Source organism: Salpingoeca rosetta, assembly GCF_000188695.1.
Source record: "Salpingoeca rosetta unplaced genomic scaffold supercont1.6, whole genome shotgun sequence".
NCBI classification, from domain to species: domain Eukaryota; class Choanoflagellata; order Craspedida; family Salpingoecidae; genus Salpingoeca; species Salpingoeca rosetta.
This window is the reverse complement of record NW_004754928.1, coordinates 1,720,316-1,738,634: the sequence shown is the minus strand read 5'-3', so window position 1 is coordinate 1,738,634 and position 18,319 is coordinate 1,720,316. Positions and strand designations below refer to the sequence as shown.

The following is an 18,319-nucleotide window of genomic DNA, read 5'->3' as shown; positions in this document are numbered from 1 at the left end:
TTTGTTGGCGTCCCCAGCGACGGCGATTGATGAAAAACTGCGAACGATTTCAGTTAGATTTCCGCAGTAACGGCCGCGGTGAATTTGAGTGAGTGTCGCTGCTGGATGGTGATGATGATGGAGGACGCACGAAGTGGTGGTGGTGGTGATGCACGAAGGGTTGCTGCTGGTCGCAGCGGGGACGACGATGACGGCATGTTTGCCAACTACTTGAACACACTGACAAGGCACCTGAGCAAGTATGGCCACGGTAGCAGCGGCAGCGGCACAGGGAACACGGGCGACGACCGCACTGCACAACGTGCCGATGATGATGATTACGATGATGGTCATGGGCATGGGCATGATGATGACGACGATGTGGAAGGCTGCGTCGGGCATGGGGACCAATACCGCAGCGAGCCTGCACATGGTGGTGGGCGTGGCAAGTCCGTGAGCTTTCGTCTCGAGAAGAAGCAGGGAGGAGGAGACCGTGAGCGCGCAGGAGAAGAAGGAGGGGATGACGACCTTGACGGCACACGGAGGTCACGATACAGCCACAGCACGCGGGCCGATGTGCTCGAGAGCCAGTTGTCCCCCATCCCTGCACGGCACACTGGGAAGGACGTATCACATGTGCTGCTTGACGACGACCTCCCAGCTCTTCGCACCCCGCGCGCAGCCAACCGCAGCCACCTCAGCTATCATGAAGGTGACAGCGGCCTCGAGGTACGTGCGAGCGAGAGCGTGGGCGTGTGTGTGGGTGCTTGTAGCTGCTCGTGGCTGCTTGTGGCTTCTTGTGTTTGATTGTGGCTGTGTTCTGTTTGATTGTGCGTGTGCGTGTGCGTGTGCGTGTGCGTGTGCGTGTGCGTGTGCGTGTGCGTGTGCGTGTGCGTGTGCGTGTGCGTGTGCGTGTGCGTGAACGAGTCGCAGTGAAGTTGTGCGCTGGGGTGTGGCAAGTGTTCAGTAACGTGCCAAAGCAAAGCAAGCAACAAGCACCTTGGCTTTTTGACCCGAACTTGAGCAAACTATCCACTCCACACTTGCTCTAACACATGCAAATCGCATGTTGGTGTTGTTGTACAGGAGCAACTGGGCGTGTATCGACAACGCGATGCTATTTACCAAGATGAGCTGGCGTCACTGCAGAAGGAGAACTCCACACTGCAACAGCAAGTCCACCGCCTCCGTGGCGAGCTGCAGCGGTTGTCTCTGGAGACGCGAGAAGGGGACGCGGCCAGGGTAGGAAACGCGTGCGTGTTGTGCATGCAGGACGGGATGAATGCACGCGTTGTTTTGTCACACAAGGGTGCAAGGGTGCTGCTGGGCACAATGTGAGGGACACAGCCACCAAACAAACAACACCTCCACACCACCTCGCACACCAGCTTGTCGCTGACACGACACGGACGCACGCACACACACACACACGCACACCAGCTTGTCGCTGACACGACACGGACGCACGCACACACACACACACACACACACACGTAAGTACACACATGTGCTGACTACATTCGCATCTGTACTTTCATCTGCGCCCAGGTGTGTGTGTGCGTGTGTGTGTGTGAAATGTGTGCGTGTGTGTGAAATGTGTGCGTGTGTGTGAAATGTGTGCGTGTATGTGTGAAATGTGCGTGTGTGTGTGTGAAATGTTTGTGTGTGTGTGTAACGTGTGTGTTTGCGTGTGTGTACCATGTGTGTTCACGTGTGCGTGTGTGTGTGTGAAATGTTTGTGTGTGTGTGTAACGTGTGTGTTTGCGTGTGTGTACCATGTGTGTTCACGTGTACGTGAAAGGGTGTATGCGGATGTATACATGCACACGCGTGCATGCCGCGGAAGCGCATAATCACCAGAGTGTGTTTGTTTGACGCAAATGTGTGCGAAGATACCTGCTTGCGCGTGCAACTCTGCTTCATCACCATTTCTGTACAATGCTCACAACGACAGTATGCTGTACTGTGTGCACACAACACCAACGTGATGGTAGGCCAAGTGCAACGAAGTGGAGAAGATGCACCGGGTTGAGGAGCAGCTGAAGACGGAAGTGCGGGAATCACAGACTCAAGCGCACGTCCTGCGACAGCAAATCAACCAGCAGGTGCGACTCATCGTCATGCGCCGTGCCGTTTGCTGGTGTATGGTGTGTGATTGCGCATGTAGGCATACGTGTATGTGTGAGTGTGCGTGCGTTTGAGGAAGCTCACATACCCCAGTCAGCCTTCTCACGTCCTCCTTCACCACCACCACCACCACCACCACCACCATCAGGAGACGACGATTCACGAGCTGAAGCGGGAGGTTGAGGATCTGCGACGCGAAGTGCTGGAGACGGGCGAACTCAAGGTGTTGTGATGATACGTGTGCTGGGATCGTGGGTGGTGGTGCATGTGTGTGGTGGTGTGTGAGATGAATGGGTGGACATATGAATGGAAGGCGGAACCGTTTTAGGACACTTGGGTGGATGGATGGATGGATGGAAGATGCAACGTTCTGTTTGAATGTAAACATCTTGCGTGCAACACGCCTGCGGTGGCGTTGTGCTCCAATGCAGTGTATTGCTCTAGCCACTGACAGTGTTCGTTGTGCATTGAATTCTCTCCAGAACTCTGCGGTTGAAGAAACACGTGCGGTGCTGCGTGAAGTCACCAAGGAGCGTGACGAGGCGCGACAGCTGTACGAACGCGTGAGTTTTGGAGCACAGATATTGCCCAATACCTGCCGTTTGTTTGATGTGCACTGTCCACCTTCCGCCCACAAGTGACTGACATTCAACACGCAGCGGCGCCCAACATGCGATCATCGTCATCATCGTCAGCATCGTCATCGTGTGATTTCTTGCCGTGCGTGCTATTCACGTGTCTGCCCCCAAAAACATGTGTGGTTGCATGATATTATGGCAGGTGAGCAAAGAACTGTCTTCTCGAGTCGCAGAAACCAAGTCCCTTCAGCAGAAGTGAGTGTGTGTGTGTGTGTGCGTGTGTGTGTGTGCGAATGAACGCGTCCTGCTTAGTTTATGCAACGCATGCGAATGTTGCCACTCAACACACACACGCACACACGCACACACACACGCGCAATCCAAATCCCATTCATTCAGCTCACTTGTTATTCCTGTTGTCGATGCTTGTATCATCATGCTGGATCGTGCGTTGGGTCCAGGGTTGAGCTTGAGGAGCGGGTGTTGGCGGAGGAGCGAAACCAGACGGCGCTCAGAGACAGGTGCGGGTTGCACGTGCTGCTGGCTGTCTTCTTTCTTGTTGCATGCGTGCATGCCTTGGTCGCAAATGCGCTTGCGCTGTACACGCTCGTGTACATACCACAACACACAAACACACATGCATCACGAACACGCACGCACGCCACACATACGCAACACACGCAAACACTCACATCTGCTGCGTTGTTGGTCGACAGGCACATCCAGGAACTTCAAGCGAAGGAGGCGGAGTTTGTGCGATCGGAGCGACAACTGCGTGCCGCGCTCACAGATGCCGACGTACGTGGCTGCAATAACACACCACACCTGCATATGTGACCGTGCATGCAGAGTGCGTTGATTTTGTCTCGCTTTTCCCCGTGAGTCGACTCATCACACACACGCACACACACACACACATGCACACACACACACACACATACGCACACACACACACACACACATCCTCGCGTTTAGGATGTGCGGGAGTCTCTGCTTCGGAAACTCTCTGCGCAGGCGACCACGATTCGCGATCTCCGAGAAGCAATCGATGCGGTACCCGCACGACACACACACACACACACACACACACACATAGGCACATGAATACACAATGAACGCACACATAGACACATGAACACACACGCACACACATACATTGCCGGCTTATTCTTTGCCGTGCACGTGCGCATGTGTCTCTGTGCATGTGCGTATTTGCACTCGCTTTGAAACTACGGACACATGACCTCATCACACCTGCACTCTCTTCGCCACCACTTTACCACACCACCGCCACCGCCACCACCTCCTTCTCCGCTTGCTTAGTTGTCGGAGCAAAACCAGACACTTGTGTCTCACAATCAACTGCTGCGAAGCGGAAGAGATACAGCATCCCTGCCCGATTTCACCCCAGCCAGGTGTGTGTGTGTGGTGTGTGTGCAGATGCTTGCTTGTGTGTGTGTGTGTGTGTGTGTGCGTTTGGTTTTACGTGTGCAAGCGAAGTCAACGAGACTTGTTGTGCATGGATGGTCTGTTTGAGCCCACATGCACACGCGTAGTCCTTGCCGATTGTTTGTTTCATTTCTGTCGCTTACGCATGTGTATCCCATGTGCGGTTTTGTTCTCCAGGTTTGAAGGGAGCAACGTGCAGGAAAAAGCCGCCGGTCGCGTCACGTCGGCGGAGGCAGACGCGCTCCAAGATGAGGTGTACTTGTTATTGATGATGGATTGGTTGACGAGTTGTGCCAGTTCGTAATGTCTTGCATGGGTCTGCTCCAGCTACTCAACCAGCCTTACGCGACTTCTTCTCACGCCACATGACTACCACCACTACCACCACCAAAACCAACACAGCTTGGCAAGACGCTGCAGCAGTTTGCGCGTGTGTTTGATCTTGCGCTCGCGCGCATCAACAACAGCGACGATGATGTGCGTCGCCTCCTCGGTCTCTCCGCCCAGCGAGGTTTGTGGTCGCACCATGCCATCCTTGCCCAATTGGTTGTGGACTTGGTGATGCATGCGAAATGGCGCATGTGAGCGTTTTTAATAGGTGCTACAATGTGTATTGCAAGAATACACACACACACACACACAACAAACACGTGCACACACACGCACACACGCACACACACACACACACACACACACACACACACGCACACACACACAAACACATATACATACACGCAGGACGCGAATATGTATCTAACATGGTTCATGCTGTGCTGTGATTGATCCCTTCTGTCTGCAACAGATGCGCCGCTGTTCGTGCGCACAACGGACGTTTCCTCCCGCCTCGACTGCATCAGGTATTGTGACACTTGTGGTTCTGACGGTGATGATGATGATGATGATGATGATGATGATGATGATGATGATGATGATGATGATGATGATGATGATGATGATGATGATGAATTATGGTGGTGGTGTTGGTGATGTCGAGGATGATGATGATGTCAATCGACAGCGCTGTTTCTCAGGATCGTGTAATTGTTCTTCGGCGCAGGCGCTCAACTCCTCGCTACAATCGCAGTAGACAAGCAATGCAATGCCTCACACCCATGCGCACGCATGTGCATGTCCGTATTCACCTGTTCTTTCTTCGTTTTCTTCCGCTATTCTGCAGAGAGATGCAGCGGTTCATCAACAAGCTCGAGACCGGCATCAGCGACGCGTACGCGAGAGGTGAGATGATCACCGTGACTTGTGTGTCTGTGGTTGGAAGGAGGCATGTGGTGTTGATGTTGCATGGTGCGCGCAGATTGCAACTCAACACACACACACACGCACGCACACACACACGCACGCACACACGCACGCACGCACACACACACACACACACACACACACGCTCAATGCAGATGTTGGTCATCAAGCGTGTGGAATTCAATGACACAAGCGCACGCGACAGTGTTGTTTTCGTCTTCTCTTCTACTTCTCCTCCCCTCTCGTGCGCGCGCTTCCCAACGCGCTTTAGCCCAGCCTTGTCTCTCCCTTCCATGTTTAACCATTGTTTGTTCTTTCCTTTCTGTCACTCATGCATCCGTACGTGCACGTGCTCGTTGTTGAACATACTTCTAATTGATTACACGCCTTCTTCTCTTTTGTCCACATCAGCATTCCAAATAACAACCAAACATGTAATGACCAAACATGTAATGACTGAATGTGTGCGCAGTGAACAACACCCACGCCCATCCTGTGTACCATTTGTTCACACACACACACACACAACACACACACACACACACACAACACACACACACACACACACACACACACACACACATGGAGCGCATCAGTCCGTGTGCTCCGTCGGCGGCGCCTCCATGCTCTTGATAATGTCGAGGGCAACGTTCCCCGTCGATTTGCCCGGATGCGACTGCAGATGGGAGGAAAGAGATGCAAACACACGCACACGAAGTGAGAAGGTGAAGGGCTACACGAGCACAAGAACGAGCATATTCGTGTTCCCACCTCCCGTTCACACACACACACACGCACACACACACACGCACACACACACACACACACACACACACACACACACACACACACACACACACACACACACACACACACACACACACACACACGCACCTTGACGAAGATTGGGGTGGCTGAGCGGCGGGCAGCTGTTGTTGGGTCATGTACGGGCCGTGCCGTCGCTGAAGATGATGATGACGATCCTGACGATGTTGACGGCGGTGACGGCAGCTGGGGAACACTCGCCTGCCAATCCTGCACTTGAAACGCAGACCGTGCCGGGTTGTATGCAGCTGGCCGCTGTTGCGATGACGACGACAACGACGACGACGGTTGCTGGTGTTGTTGTCGCTGCTGTTGTGGCTGCGGGTTATGTGTGTGATGCGTGTGGTGTGTGTGTGGGTGTGGGTGTGGCGCACGCTGGCCGGGGAGTTGCGGTCGCGCGTGTGCTGGCGGAGCGTGTTGGCCATACGGACGCACAGGGGCAGCTGGTCGTGGTGGTGGTGGTGGTGGCTGCTGCTGTCGTGACGGACCGTGGTGGTGGTGGTGATGAAGATGTGGTGGAGCGTACGCGGGGCGCGTTGTCGGTGGGCGGTGAGCCGGTGCGCTGGACGTGGGTGGCGGCCGATGGCCTATGATAGGCCGCGAAGAAACACCACCACCAACACTCCCCCCTACAGCAACACCACCACCAACACCACCACTGGCACTGCTGGATGTTGGAGTCGCACGGCGCTGCTGCTGCTGCTGCTGCTGCCTGGCGAATATGCGCAGCCGGGGATCGTGCTCGCTAATGGTTGTTGGCACAAACGCGGGCGGTACATATGGCAGCCGCTGCCGCTGTGCCTGTGATTGGGGTGCAGGGGCGTGCGATGACGACGCAAGCGGTGTTGATGCTTTCGATGTCGAAGGTGCTGGTGATAACCGCAATGATGATGATGATGATGACGACGACGACGATGACCATGGTGGGGGAGGTGGAGCACCGCCACTCCTGGCAACGGACCGGTCATACAGCCGCACCCCACCTCGACGATCACCACCGCCATCGCCACTTGATCGCACATCCCTGCCGCTGGTGGTGCTGGTGGTGGTGCTGGTACGATCACGGTCGACGGAGGCTGAGCGACGGCGCGATGGGACTGCACTTCGCTCTCTGTCACTTCGGCTCCTCTCGCCCCGATCTCCTGCTCTAACATCACTGCGATCGCGCGAATGGCGTCGTTCACGCCCTCTCTCCACTCCCAACCTGTCTCTGTCTCTGTCTCTGTCCCTTGCCCTCCTTTCCCTGTCCCTGTCTCTGTCTCGGCTGCGCTCCGTGCTGCGATCGCGGTCTCGTCTGTAGTCATGAAACACATCACCGCCACCTCGCTCCTCTCGCCTGTCCCGCGTTCGCCCTTCACTTGACAGTCGCGAGCGCGAGGCACGTCGCGTTCCCGTCACCGCCGCCGCCGCCGCAGTCGATGTCGATGCTGCTGCTGCCACTGACCTCGATGTTGACGATTCTCTTGTTGATGTTGACGCTGATGCAGGCGGGGATGAGGACGACGATCGTGAATGCGTCTGTGTTCGCACACGCGACTCCGCTGGTTGGCGGGGTCTGTGCATGCCTGCCTGCTGCCCACTGCTGCGTGTCGTGCCGTGTGCGGCTGTGCGAGCTGTTGCTGCTGTGGCCAATGGTGAAGGCGTGATCACGCTACCGCCGCCACCGCCGCCGCCCCCAACGTCGCTGCTGCTGGCATCACGTGATGAGCGCCTGGAGGGAGTGGGCGTGGTTGAGCGCTGGGTGCGCGTGGAAGTGGCCGCAGGCGCAGGTCTCGCGCTCACCGCAGATGCTGGTGGTGTTGACACGGGCTTGGACGGCACTCCTGCTGCTCCTGCTGTTGATGCTGTTGATGCTGTTGATGCTGTCGATGTTGTTGATGCTGCTAATGTGGACGTTGATGTTGGCGATGGAACTGTGCTGGGCAATGCTGACGACGATGGGGCAGTCGGTGGTGGTGCTGGTGAGGCCGATTGCGAACGAGACTTCTTACCGCGACTGCCGCGTGAACGGCGCGTCCGCTTCCGTCGCCCGCCCTTGTCCTTGCGATCGTGGCCATGGTGTGCTCGCTCAAGCTCGCGCTGTAGGCGGTGGGGAACTTGGCGCGGCTGCACTGCAGCCCTGTTCAAGTCTGCCATGCTCGGCTTTGGCTTGCCAGTCTTCCACAGCAGGTTCGACACGTCAGCCTCTGTGTGCACGTCGTAGGGTTGCGCACACTGGCCCATCACGCTGCGCTGCTGCGCGTTGGCCACCAGCCGCGACCACATGAGCGTCTCCCGATTGAACTGCCGCAGGTTGTATGCGTTGCCGACAATGTAGCAGCTCAGGCGTGCGCGTGTCAGCGCCACGTTCATGCGCTTCTCCTGCGTGAGAAAGCCAAGCTGCCGCGTACGCACACACGAGAACACAACCACGTCGCTCTCCTGCCCTTGGTACGCGTCGACCGTGTCCACAGATATCGTGTCTGCCACAGCAGGGCCGAACCACCGTGCAAGCTCGCCCTTGATGCACTGCCGCTGGTGTGTGTATGGCGTGACGACGGCAATCTTGCCTCGAAGCGGTTCAGCGGGTGCAGCCTGCGCAATGAGGAAGATGATGCGTGCAACCGTGATGGCCTCCTCCACGTTGCAGAACGAGTTGCCACCGCCGCGCTTCTGTTCGCCCCAGGAGACGTCGAAGAAGCGATACGCTCCAAGCGCGTCGTGCCACGGCGCGGGCTTGCGTGCAAGCACAGCGCCGGCGGTGAGCAGCTTCTGCTCGTAGAACATGATGTTGGGGAACTCGCAAATCTCCGGATGCATGCGGTACTGCTCCCTGAGCATGGGCGCACTGCCCCACGCGCGCATGCTTGGGTGAATGCGTTCAAACAGCGAGCGCTCGTACCCGGCGTCGCGCGCGTACTGTGAAAACACCGTCGCCGACAGCTGCATGGGGTCGCCCACAAGCACAAGGCGCGCACAGCCATACTGCAGGGGAATCAGCACGTCCGGCTCGGCACACTGCGCCGCTTCATCAATGATGAGCAGGTCCACCGTGCGCTTGCACTGCCGCAGCGCGTCAATCGCACTCGAGCTCAGCGTGCAACATATGATGTCGGCTTCATCCACAAGGCGTGCGCTGAGTTCGCGGCGCGTGCGATCTGTGTCGTTGCGGCAGCGGCGCAGCGCATCACGGAACTTGCGCAGCTGCTGGTCAATCGAGTCGCGCTGAACGCGCAGGCGTGTTGCCTCGCCCTCCATGTTCTTCGTGTGCGCTGCAATGTCCGCAAACTGCGACGCGTACGCGTCGTACTGGGCTGCCTCGCTCTGCTTGCTCTGCAGCTTCCGCTGTACCTCCGCCTTGGCTGCCTCCCCCTTGTCAATGTTGGCCTGTACCTGCTTCATCTCGCGCTCGTTCTGCCGCAGCGCCTGCGCCACCCTCTCGTCCAAGCTCACGCTGCGCACGTCTGTGCTGATGCGCTCAGTCTGGCCCAGACGCAACACGCTCACGCGGTGGGACTTGAGATCGCTGCTGCCCATCAGCCGGCGCGTGAGCTCGTCAATGGCGGCGTTGGAGGGCGCACACAGCAGCACCAGCGGCTTGGACGGTGTACCCGCTGTGCTGCCGCCCCCGCCTTTCCGCACAGCCGTCACACCGCGAACACCACCGCTGCTGGCCCGGCTGCCACGCGAACCAAACAGCGACGACGATGACAGGGAAGATGCTGATGACGATGACGATGATGACGATGTGGATGGAGCGTGGATGGGCACAGCATCAACGGGGCCGCCGCGAGCACGGAAGAAGGTAGCGAGGAGCGTGACGAGTGTTGTCGTCTTGCCCGTGCCTGGTGGGCCGTGGATCAGCGACAGGGGACACCGGTTCGTGAGCACCGTTCTGCAAGACACGGAGCGTTGGGGGGGGGGGGAAGGCAGTGGGGGGGGGGGAAGGGGAGGAGAATGAGTGAGGAGTAAGAGGGGGGAGGGGGATATGGTTGTGGAAGGCATGGTCAAGGTGAGCATGGCGGTGGCGGGGAGGAACGTCACAGACGGAGATGCGCGCAAAGAGCAGAATGGTGGTGACATGGTGGTAGTTGACAAAGCAGACGTAGATGTTCATACGCGCGCGCACACACACACACACAACCACACGCACACACACACGCAGGTACACACGCACACACACACACACACACACACACACACACACACACACACACACACACACACACACACACACACACAGAGGCAAGCAAAACAATGCCACGGCAGCGTACTGGATGCAATCGCGCTGGGATTTGTTGAGCTGTTTGTACGTCTTGAGAACAGAGGCCACCTTGTCCTTCTGCTTCTGCGACACACGCGCGGGAAACGGCATCCCCGACATGCGATCACCGGCGTCAGTGCTTGGGCGCACGCCAAGGATGTAAGGTGTAACCCTGCCTTTGCTGTTCAGCAGAGACACCGCCTCGTACTGGCGCATCGCTGTTGTGCAGCCCATGAGCATGCGCAGCGACACGCGCTGGTTCGGCTTGAGCCACGCCCCGCCCTCGCTCGACGTCTCAAGGTACACGCGGCCTTCCTTGCGCACATATGTGGAGAAGACGAACGGCGTCTTGGGCGTGTGCTTGCCTGCAGGCTGGATGCACACGACGTCGCGGTCCTGAAACGAGTAGTTGGTCAGGTTGGGCTTGACCTCAAGTGCAATGAAGCCTGCTTCCGACGGCGCAGATATGCTCGTGATGAGCGCATTGGAGATGAGCGAACCAGACGAGGACGACGGTTTGGATGAGAACGTCTCCATGAGCTGCTGGTTGAAGTCGGCCATCACCATCTTGAGCATCAGCTGCTGGTACTGCAGCACGGTGCGATATGCCGTTGGCAGCGACGGCGGGCGGCCAAGCGACAGGCGGCCCTTCCACTTGTACAGCTGAGGGTGTGAGTGAATGTGTGGTGTTGTCGATTTGGGTTGGAGTTGGTGCGAGAAGATTGGTGATGACGACGATTGTGGCAGTGGAAGGCGACAACACAGAAAAATACACTTGAGCTCACATACACACACAAAGTGGGCGCAGGTACACACACACACACACACACACACACACGTACACACGCACACATGCACACGTACACAGACACACACAGACACACAGACACAAAGTGGGCGCAGGTACACGCACACACATGCACACACACGCACAAAGCGCACACACACACACGTAGCCCCCCAAGCACGTGTTGCTCACCTCCATGAAGAATTTGTTGAGGTGCACCTGTGCCATGAGGCCCACTTGATTCATGGGACACAGCTTGCTGGGTGCATCTGCAGCAAGGCGCCCAGAGGCGACGGGAAAGGGTTCAAGTGCGCGTGCGAGCGCAGCCTGCTCCTGTGCCCTTGCCTCTGCGGACAGCGTGGGCGACTGTGCCGGCTTTGCCGATGCTACTGATGCAGACGATGCTGCTGATGATGATGACAGTGATGACACTTGGTGGTGATGGTGGCGTGGGCGAGCAGGTGCAGACGAGAGAAGCCATGCACGCGCCCGTGGCGCCGCTGCAGCCGAAGTTGATGCTGTTGTCGCTGTTGTTGCTCCTATTGATGCTGCTGTTGTTGATGTTGTTGCTCCAGTTGATGCTGCTGCTGTTGATGATGATGTTGTTGTTGGGGAGGAGGAGGATGGCGGGGATGATGTTGGCGACGGCTGCGTTGGCTTTGGCCGCGCGTGCGCCGGCGCTGTTGATGGCGACGATGACAGTGACAGCGATAATGGCGACTTTGCCTTTGGTCTGACGAGCGAGGAAGAAGACACAGGTGTCTGCCGCTCTTCCTGTTCATCTGCAGTTTTGCTACCGCTACTGCTGCTGCTAGTGCTGGTGGTGCCTGTTGTGGTCGGTTTTGTGGTAACAGCCCATGGAAGAGTGTGTGTGTGGCCTTTGCCTTTGTGCGCGTCTATTCCGGACAACTGGATGGCCTTCTCCGACCCCGCCAGCGGGCTGCCGTGCTTCTTGTCGTCTGCTGATGCGACTGCTGTGGTTGCTGATGCGGGCGTTGGCCTGCGCACTGCGGCTGATGTGACAGTTCTGGCAGCCGTTGCGGTTGCAAGCGGTGAGGGTGTGCGCTTGTCCTGGCTCTGCTGCGCCACTGTCGACAACGACGAAGATGTGGAGGAGAGGAGTGGTAGCTCGGGCGAACGCGCCATCTCGTAGTCATCAACGTCACCAGCGTCATCCATGTCAATGTCAACGCTGCCCGTGTCGTCCAGGCCAGTATCCATGCTGACCTCTTCGCGATCGCTTTTGTCCGCTCTGCCTGTCTCATCTTGACCTGCAGCGCCGGTGCCATCGCCAGCATCAAATGCAGCTTCATCCTCCACACCGCCACCATCCTCATCCTCATCATCATCATCACCGTCGCCTTCATCTTCATCATCGTCATCATCGATAAGAATGATGTCTGCATCATCGACATGTGGTGGTGGCGACGGTGCTGCTGCCGGTTCATCGGCCCCTCGGTCTTCTGCCCCTCGGTCTTCTGCCTCTTGGTCTTCTGCCTCTTGTTCTTCTTCAGCCGCTACTGTCACTTCTCCTTCTTCATCTTCGTCTTGTTGCTGCTGCGGCGGCGGCTGTTGCTCTTGCATGTCTTCTTCCTCAGCGTGTTCGCCTTCTTTTCTTTCCGCAACATTCGTTTCCGCTGCCGCGAATGCCTGCTCGTGCTCCTGCTGTGCGCGCGAGGTTGTCGAAGCAGCTGATGTTGTGGCTGATGCTGATGGTGCTGTGGGTGGTGTTGTCCCTGACGTCGGTGTCGCTGGCGACACCGGCCCCGTGGATGCAGGCTCGCGCTTCATGTCTGAATCAAGCACCGTGTTCTTGTTCGCTTCCTGCGTTGGTGTGTGAGTGTGTGAGTGAGCGTGTGCATGTGAGTGTGTGCATGTGTGTGTTGTGTGTGTGTGTGTGGAGGATAGAGCACGTGTTCACCACCACCATCGCACTGCCGCCACCAACGCTGTGACTCCTTGCATAAGCACCACCGCACATTCGTCCACAACGCAAGGCACTGCCGTCGTGTCATGTCGAACCTTCAGTGCCGCCTCCTCCTCAGGTGTCGGGGAAACCTCAACAGGCACAGAGCCCGTCGACAGCGCGTGCAGCAGCCGCGTGCGCGTGCGTGAAAACGTCTGTTGTGTCGAGCAGCTCTGAAGCTCGTAGACCACCAACTGCAAATCCACCACCACGGGCATGAGGTGAGTTGAGGGTGTGTTGAGGGGGTGGGGATGGGGATTGCAGGTCGGTCAGTGGATTGGGCGTGTGAGCGAAATATCGAGCATGTGACGCGTGAACGCGTGCACAAGCACAAGTCATGCAGCAATCACACACAGACACACAGACACACACAGACACACACACACACACACACACACACACACACACACAAACAGACACACACACACACAAACAGACACACACACACAGACAGACACACACACACACACACATAATCGCACACCTTGTCCTGGAGGGAAGTGAGGGAAGGGTGCTGAAGCAGGGCCGAGGGCATGAATGGGTACCAGCACAAGTTGCGATACGCCGACACCGCTGCTGGCGACGGGGCGGCCAACTTTGTTGTTGATGATGGTGATGACGACGACGATTGTGACGATGATGAGGTTGCCGTTGTTGCTGTTGATGTTGTTGCAGCACCAGTTGTACCAGCACCAGTACCGCCAGCACCCCTCGCAGCACCAGAAGGCAGGTCTGCCACTGCTGCAACAATCTTCGGGTACATCTGGTCAAGCGGCACGGACAGCGGCGCCAGAACCGCAGCCGCCTCCCCCACACGCTGCTCCTGCGCACACGTGTTGGCGTACACCGCGAAGATGTTGGCAAACTGGATGGAGAGGGCGAGAAGCAAGTCGTTGGCGCGCCTGTGCTCCACCGTCAGCTCCGAGGGTGTTGGTCGTCGCCCGTGTGCGTCAACAAACGCCCGCTGGTGACGCAGCGTCTCCGCCCTGATGTGCGCGGTGTTTGGGGAATGGGAGGGGAAGAGGAGGAATCCACAGGTGTGTGTGCGTCATGTGTGTGTGTGATTGCGTGATGTTTGTGTGCGTGTGTGTAATTGAGCATGAGAGTGTGCTTGTATGTGTGTGTGAACACAGATGCATGTGGAACGACCAAGATTGATGCAAGTGGACGAGCATTTCAAACACACACACACACACACAGACACAGACACACAGACACACAGACACACACACGCACACGCACACATGTGTGTGTATCCGCCCCTACATGCATGTCACAATCGCTGCTCACCTGTACTTTGCAAACTCAATCTGGAGCGCATCCACGAGCTGCCGCAGTTTCTCCCGCGTGAACGACGCAAACGGCACCGCCGACGATGACGACGACGACACATCACCATCGACACCAGCAACACCATCACCAGCAACACCATCATCGACACGAGCAACACCATCAACACCAGCAACACGGTCAACTGTGGTTTCACGACCTTCGCTAACCCCAACGCCAACAGCTGTACGCCTGCTTCCTTTGTCACCATCAGCATCCTTCGTACCACCAGCGGCGTCCTGTTCGTGTTCGGGTGTGCCCTTCGGCTCGCCCTCATGCACTGCATGCGTCTGGTTCTCGTCCATCCCCTCCACGTCCTTCTCGCACCTCTTCTCCTTCTCCTCCTCGCTCTTGTCCTCATCCACGTCCTCATCCTCCTCCTCCATCATCACCTCCATTCCCAGCTCTTCCTCGGCGCCAGCCTTATCAGTGGCAGCATGTGTGGCTGATGTTGATCGCAATTGCGGTGGTGGCGATGGCGTTGCATCATCATCATCATCATCCTCCTCATCCTCATCATCCTCGCGTACGCGTGTGCGTGTATGCGTGTGTGCGGCTGTTTTGCTCCTCTTTGCTGGGGGTTCTCCACCTCCTTCCACTTCTTGTTCTTGTTCTTCTTCTGGCAGCGGTGGCGGCGGTGGCGTGTTGACGTGTATTGCTACCCCTTGCACCTCACCCTGCCCTTCAACTGCTGCTGCTGCTGTCGTCTGTGCTGCTTGCTGTGCTGCTTGCTGTGCTGCTTGTTCTGTTCCTTGTTCTGCTCCTTGTTCTGCTGGTTGTTCTGCTGGTTGTTTTGCTGGTTGTTCTGCGAGTTCCGCACCAACACGCAAGCCATCATCATCATCACCGACATCATCATCATCATCATCGATATCCGAGGCGTCATCGCTGCTGTCCATGAGACCGGCAGTATCGTCGTCCTTGGGCGACGTGAAGTCGTACACCGCCGTCAGCTCCGGCCTGGTGATGTGATGGCGGTGGTGATGATGATGATGATGGTGATGGTGACGATGGTGATGGTGGTGATGTGGTGGTATTGGTGGTGAGGTTCAAGTGATGGTGGAGATAATGGCGGGACAACGATGTGAGCTGCGTGGCTCGAAAGGTGGCATGGAGTTGGTTGCACGGAAAATGGTACACGTAACGAAGCAGGTATAGCACATGTGTCAATATCGGACGTACAAGTGTGTTGTGATGAGGGTGAGGAAGGCGTCTGTTGATCCTGGTGGGCGGATGGTCGCAACAAGCTGCACCGAAAGTGGCGATGGTGGTGGCGGTTGTGAGCGGTGCGGTGCGGAACAATACGATGAGCAGCATGCAACGATACACGAACCTGCACGGCACACACACACACGCACACACACACACACACACGCACACACACACGCACGCACATACACACAAAAGTTGCTGCACTGCGCACCTGTTTCAGTAGCATGATGGCCGTGCGGGCGGGCGCGTGTGCAAGGGACTGCAGGAGTGCTGTCACAAACGCTTTGTCATCGTCGTTCCACACAACGGCGCCGAGGTTGATCGCGTGCCAGTTCGACATGACGAAATCAAGCGATTGGCTGACACAATACAACAACATCAGCAGGGCGTGAATGCATGTGTGTGTGTGTGTATGTGTGTGTGTGAGTGCAGCTGTGTACATGTGGACTGTTCGTTGTGTCTACACCGACTCTAAGGGGTTACGGGGCAGGTGCACATGTATGGTGCAACGGTACCCCCTTCTCTCTTTGTCCAGCGCACCTGTATTTCCACACTGTGTGTTTCAGCGGCGGGAAGGCGAGTCGAAACACGTGGTAGAAACCAAGCTTTTTCTGTGTCGACAGCACGAGATCAGCAACACACGTGTAATCGCGACAAGTGAGGCCGTACGTGCACGTATATTTGTTCGTATGTTTGTTCGTGTGTGTGTGTGTATGTGTGTGTGTGTGTGCGCGTTTGTTTGTTCGTATGTTTGTTCGTGTGTGTGTGTGTGTGTGTGTGTCGACAAGTGTTGCACAACACGGACATGACAACATGTAGCCCTTGTACCCTTTTGCGACATGTGATGTGGAAGAAGGCCGCCAGCACATCACCGCTGTATCGATGCACACACACACACACACACACACACACACAATGCAATGAGGTATGATGAAGGGTGAGTTGTGCCATGAAATGAGTGAGCCGCCAGCAGCCAAACCATCACACACAAGCATTCTAAAGCGCGCGCGCACACACACACACACATACACACACGCACACACACAAACACACATACGTGAGCAGCCGTGTGACGTCGACAGATTCCAAGAGTGTGATGAGAGGATCCCAGGGAAGGGACGGGTTGTGGGCCAGGTCCTACGTACGTACGTATGTAAACCATGACATGACGCGTGTGTGTATGTGTGTGTATGTGTGCGTGTATGTGCGTGTGAGTGTGGATTGACTCGCTCAAGCATTTGATAGCTAAACATTAACGTCATTGGTGCCTGGTCCATTCTTCGTCACAGCGCAGCGCTACCACATCTACGACGCACCACAAGCAGGCGAAACGCTGCTGGGATGAGCGCTATGAGGGACGGCTGCGGCTGGTCGGGTGTTGTAGTCGCAGATGGCGGGAATTTCACGAGCACGTGGTGGCGAACAGCCTTGGCAGGATGGGCGGCCAGTCGCAGGTGTCCTGGCAGCAGTGGGATTGGCTTTTGATCGGAGAAAGATTCGGGAAGGTGGTCGATGAAGCCGCCCACGACTTGCTCGTACGTCCTTGTGCCAGCTTGTTCGGCTGCAGCGCCTGTGACGGCTGCTGGGCACTCGAGTGTCAGGAAACGCGGCAAGAACAGGAAATGCAGCAGCAAGTGCTGGCACGCGACAGCCGACTGGAAAGGCACCCTGTGCACGCACTCCTTGTACAGCGGATCGATGACACAGGGCTGTTCCCATGCCAGCAACTTCTGTTCATGGAAGCCTGGCGGGAATAGATCTCCATCCCTGTGCTCAGACACAAACCAAACACACGCGTGGACGCGTTGGAACTGGCTTGCATGCATACACACAGACACAGATACACAGACACAGACACAGACACAGACACAGACACAGACACAGACACAGACACAGACACAGACACACACATACACACACAGACACAGACACAGACACACACACACACACACACACGCACGCATAAACACACACACACACACACACCCACATGGAACATAAGCGTGCAGGGGCTGGTTGCTCTTCGTGCGACTTACACTTCGCGTGCGACGTCGTCCGGGATGAGGCTGTCCAAGAACGAGGCGCGGGCCTTGTGGTATGCCACGATGCACTGGTCACATAGCTGTAAGCTCACGGCTGGTGCATCGTCAACAGGCTTCTGCGCAAAGATCCCGCTCTGTTCAACCAAAACCAAACCCACGCACCCCAATCCGCGTCAGCGACACAGCCAAGCATTGTTCTCCACAACGCAACCAACAGCAGCAGCACCACCACACGACACGCACCAACCCGAATCTCTCCTTCTTCTCGACACTCACCACAAGCGCGCGCCGTGCCTCGTCCGTGGTCGCCTTCGAGCACCACACATGCTCAAAGTGCTGCTGCTGCTGCTGCTGCTGCTGCTGCTCCATCGTCGTCGTCGTCGTTTGGCAGCAGCAGTGCAGGTGGTTTGTGCGGACTTGTGCGGACGCACGTTCGTCGTGTTTGCGCGCGGACGAGAAAACTGCTTACAACACCATAAAAAGCATCCGTCTTGCTCGCGTTCGCTTGCTTGCTTGCAGGCTGAC

General features: G+C 56.8%; 3 protein-coding genes across 3 annotated transcripts; 1 reads left to right on the top strand and 2 right to left on the bottom strand.

Annotated features, from left to right (window-relative positions):
• The first annotated feature begins 47 nt into the window (after positions 1–47).
• Positions 48–5,825, top strand: PTSG_11945 (uncharacterized protein). The gene is made up of 15 exons (XM_004996436.1): positions 48–708; positions 1,066–1,221; positions 1,974–2,084; positions 2,255–2,329; positions 2,589–2,669; positions 2,887–2,939; positions 3,146–3,205; positions 3,401–3,482; positions 3,660–3,737; positions 4,008–4,099; positions 4,311–4,386; positions 4,536–4,644; positions 4,936–4,990; positions 5,311–5,369; positions 5,546–5,825. The coding sequence occupies exons 1-15, from the start codon at positions 106–108 to the stop codon at positions 5,575–5,577; spliced, it is 1,722 nt and encodes a 573-aa protein (XP_004996493.1). The 5' UTR covers positions 48–105; the 3' UTR covers positions 5,578–5,825.
• Positions 5,826–5,982: 157 nt separating this feature from the next.
• On the bottom strand, positions 5,983–6,640 carry PTSG_02977 (uncharacterized protein; the record flags this gene model as incomplete). Its single annotated transcript, XM_004996435.1, has 3 exons — positions 5,983–6,066; positions 6,285–6,533; positions 6,590–6,640. 3 exons carry the CDS (start codon positions 6,638–6,640, stop codon positions 5,983–5,985), a joined length of 384 nt encoding a protein of 127 aa, XP_004996492.1.
• A 929-nt stretch (positions 6,641–7,569) lies between these two features.
• PTSG_02976 (uncharacterized protein) lies at positions 7,570–18,243 on the bottom strand (the record flags this gene model as incomplete). The annotated part of the gene is made up of 17 exons (XM_004996434.1): positions 18,071–18,243; positions 17,789–17,928; positions 17,069–17,519; positions 16,810–16,889; positions 16,581–16,626; positions 16,293–16,363; positions 15,964–16,111; positions 15,723–15,787; positions 15,392–15,500; positions 15,217–15,345; positions 14,502–15,061; positions 13,696–14,197; positions 13,268–13,405; positions 11,438–13,069; positions 10,469–11,121; positions 7,753–10,089; positions 7,570–7,693 (listed from the first exon to the last, which is right to left on the bottom strand). Exons 1-17 carry the CDS (start codon positions 18,161–18,163, stop codon positions 7,570–7,572), a joined length of 7,278 nt encoding a protein of 2,425 aa, XP_004996491.1. The 5' UTR covers positions 18,164–18,243.
• Positions 18,244–18,319: the final 76 nt, after the last annotated feature.

What these genes read in the sequence shown, in the direction of transcription:
- PTSG_11945 (XM_004996436.1), top strand. Translation starts at nt 106, where the DNA reads ATGGTGATGATGATGGAGGACGCACGAAGTGGTGGTGGTGGTGATGCA. An exon ending in ACCAAGTCCCTTCAGCAGAA is followed by an intron (nt 2,940 to 3,145) that starts GTGAGTGTGTGT and finishes CGTTGGGTCCAG; the next exon opens with GGTTGAGCTTGAGGAGCGGG. An exon ending in CGGTCTCTCCGCCCAGCGAG is followed by an intron (nt 4,645 to 4,935) that starts GTTTGTGGTCGC and finishes TGTCTGCAACAG; the next exon opens with ATGCGCCGCTGTTCGTGCGC.